The sequence below is a fragment of the Microtus ochrogaster genome, unplaced genomic scaffold (assembly GCF_000317375.1).
Source record: "Microtus ochrogaster isolate Prairie Vole_2 unplaced genomic scaffold, MicOch1.0 UNK333, whole genome shotgun sequence".
NCBI lineage: Eukaryota > Metazoa > Chordata > Mammalia > Rodentia > Cricetidae > Microtus > Microtus ochrogaster.
The window spans coordinates 1-1,810 of NW_004949431.1; the positions used below are offsets into that span (position 1 = coordinate 1).

Consider the following 1,810-nt stretch of genomic DNA (forward strand, 5'->3'; position numbering starts at 1 on the left):
AGATTGGTCTGTAATTCTCTTTCTTAGTTGAGTCTTTGTGTGGTTTTGGTGTCAGGGTAACTGTAGCTTCAATAAAGAGTGTGGCAATAACTCTTCTGTTTCTATTATGTGAAACACATTAAGGAGTACATGTATTAGCTCTTCTTGGAAGTTCTGGTAGAATTCTGCACTAAAACCATCTGGCCCAGGGCTTTTTTTTGGTTGGGAGTTTTTTAGTGACAGCTTCTATTTCCTTGTGATTTATAGCTCTATTTAAATTGTTCACCTGGTTTTGATTTAATTTTGTATATGATATTTATCTAAAAAATAGTCCATTTCTTTTATATTTTCCAATTTTGTGGAGTACAGGCTTTTGTAGTAAGACCTGTTCTTAAAATGGCCTGGTGAGGCCTGGCAGGAGTTGTGAACACCTTTAATCCCAGCACTAGGGAGACAGAGGCAGGCGGATCTCTACAAGAGGTAGTTCCAGGACAGGCTCCCAAAGCTCCAGAGAAACCCTGTCTCCAAAAAAAACAAAACAAAACAAACAAACAAACAAATGGACTGGTGATAGGACATGGATGTGGAAGTGAGAGAGATGCTCTGCAAAGTACAGAGAGCTGGTGCAAACCCTCCCTTGACATCCTTTTTACTAGTAATAAAACATATAAATGTCAATGATGACTGAGTTTCTAGTAAAAGACATAAAAATGAATAAAAAGGCTTAAGATAAAAATGTATTTTATTTGAATACTGAATGCATTCTGTTACGACACTGATGAGTTGACAACGGAATTCCTTCGACGCAAAGATCCCTCACAACAATACAAATAAAATAGCTAATGTATCAAGTGACATACAAATCATCAACATTCTGTGGTTCACTCCAGGGACCCCATGACATGACAAGTTGCCGTTCATCTTATTTGAGCCATAAGAGCTTGGAACTCTCAAGAGCAGAAAACAGTGGGCGCCCAAATTCCACCCACAAGATAAGACAAAGCAAATGACTACATAGCAACCCATTAAAGACCAGGGTTAACAAAAAGAAACAGCTGAAACTTGTGCTTTAAATGAAAAAGGGGAGGGCAAGCAAATATTGCCAATTGGTTTTTAAATTTCGAGTGACAACATATTTTCATTTCAGGGTAAGAAATTTATCACCTATTTAAACTGATCTTTTGAATGCAAGAAGCTGCTCTGTCGGGTACAGTAGAATGATAGGAGGTGGGCTCTTGGCTTCTCTTGGTGCTAAAGCAACAGCAGGACCAGTCTCAGGATCATCACGAGGCTGCATAAATACAAAAGGAAGAAAGATGAAGGCCACTCTGATCGACAGGACAATCATGTACTCCCTATCATGCTGTTCCTATGCTGTGGCCTTTGGGAGCTCCGTAGCCTTCCTTAGAGCAGAGGGGGAGTTTATTTTTCCTATTTTCTAATTTAAAAACATTCCCTGAACAGATGAGTGAAATCAAACCCACTGTTCTGAAAACCTTGGATGGGGGATTAAGAGAAAAAATTCAAGAGAAATGAAAACTTCCAAAAGCTACCCAAGAAAGTGACTGGAAAAAAGTCAAGGGTGCTGAAGAGATGGTTTAGCAGTTAAGAGAATTGGCTGCTCTTCCAGAGGACCAGAGCTCAGTCTGCATCCATGGCAGGTGATCCTAATAATAAATGACATGAAACTCTAGCCCCAAGGGGTCTGATGACCGTTTCCGGCCTCTGTGATCACCTGCACACACATGACATACACACTCATGTGTGTGCACATGTATACACATCCAGACAAAGAAAAAAAAGACAAATCTATTCACAAAAAGAAAATGGA

The 1,810-nt window shown here is 39.6% G+C and overlaps 1 protein-coding gene across 1 annotated transcript in view; it reads right to left on the minus strand.

Moving 5' to 3' along the window:
* Positions 1–703: 703 nt before the first annotated feature.
* Positions 704–1,810, minus strand: part of Tmem14a (transmembrane protein 14A) — a 4,363-nt gene continuing 3,256 nt past the window's right edge. Inside the window, exon 3 of the mRNA XM_005372218.3 lies at positions 704–1,270. Coding sequence (XP_005372275.3) covers positions 1,231–1,270 — 40 coding nt within the window. The 3' untranslated portion in view covers positions 704–1,230. The remainder of the gene's footprint in view (positions 1,271–1,810) is intronic.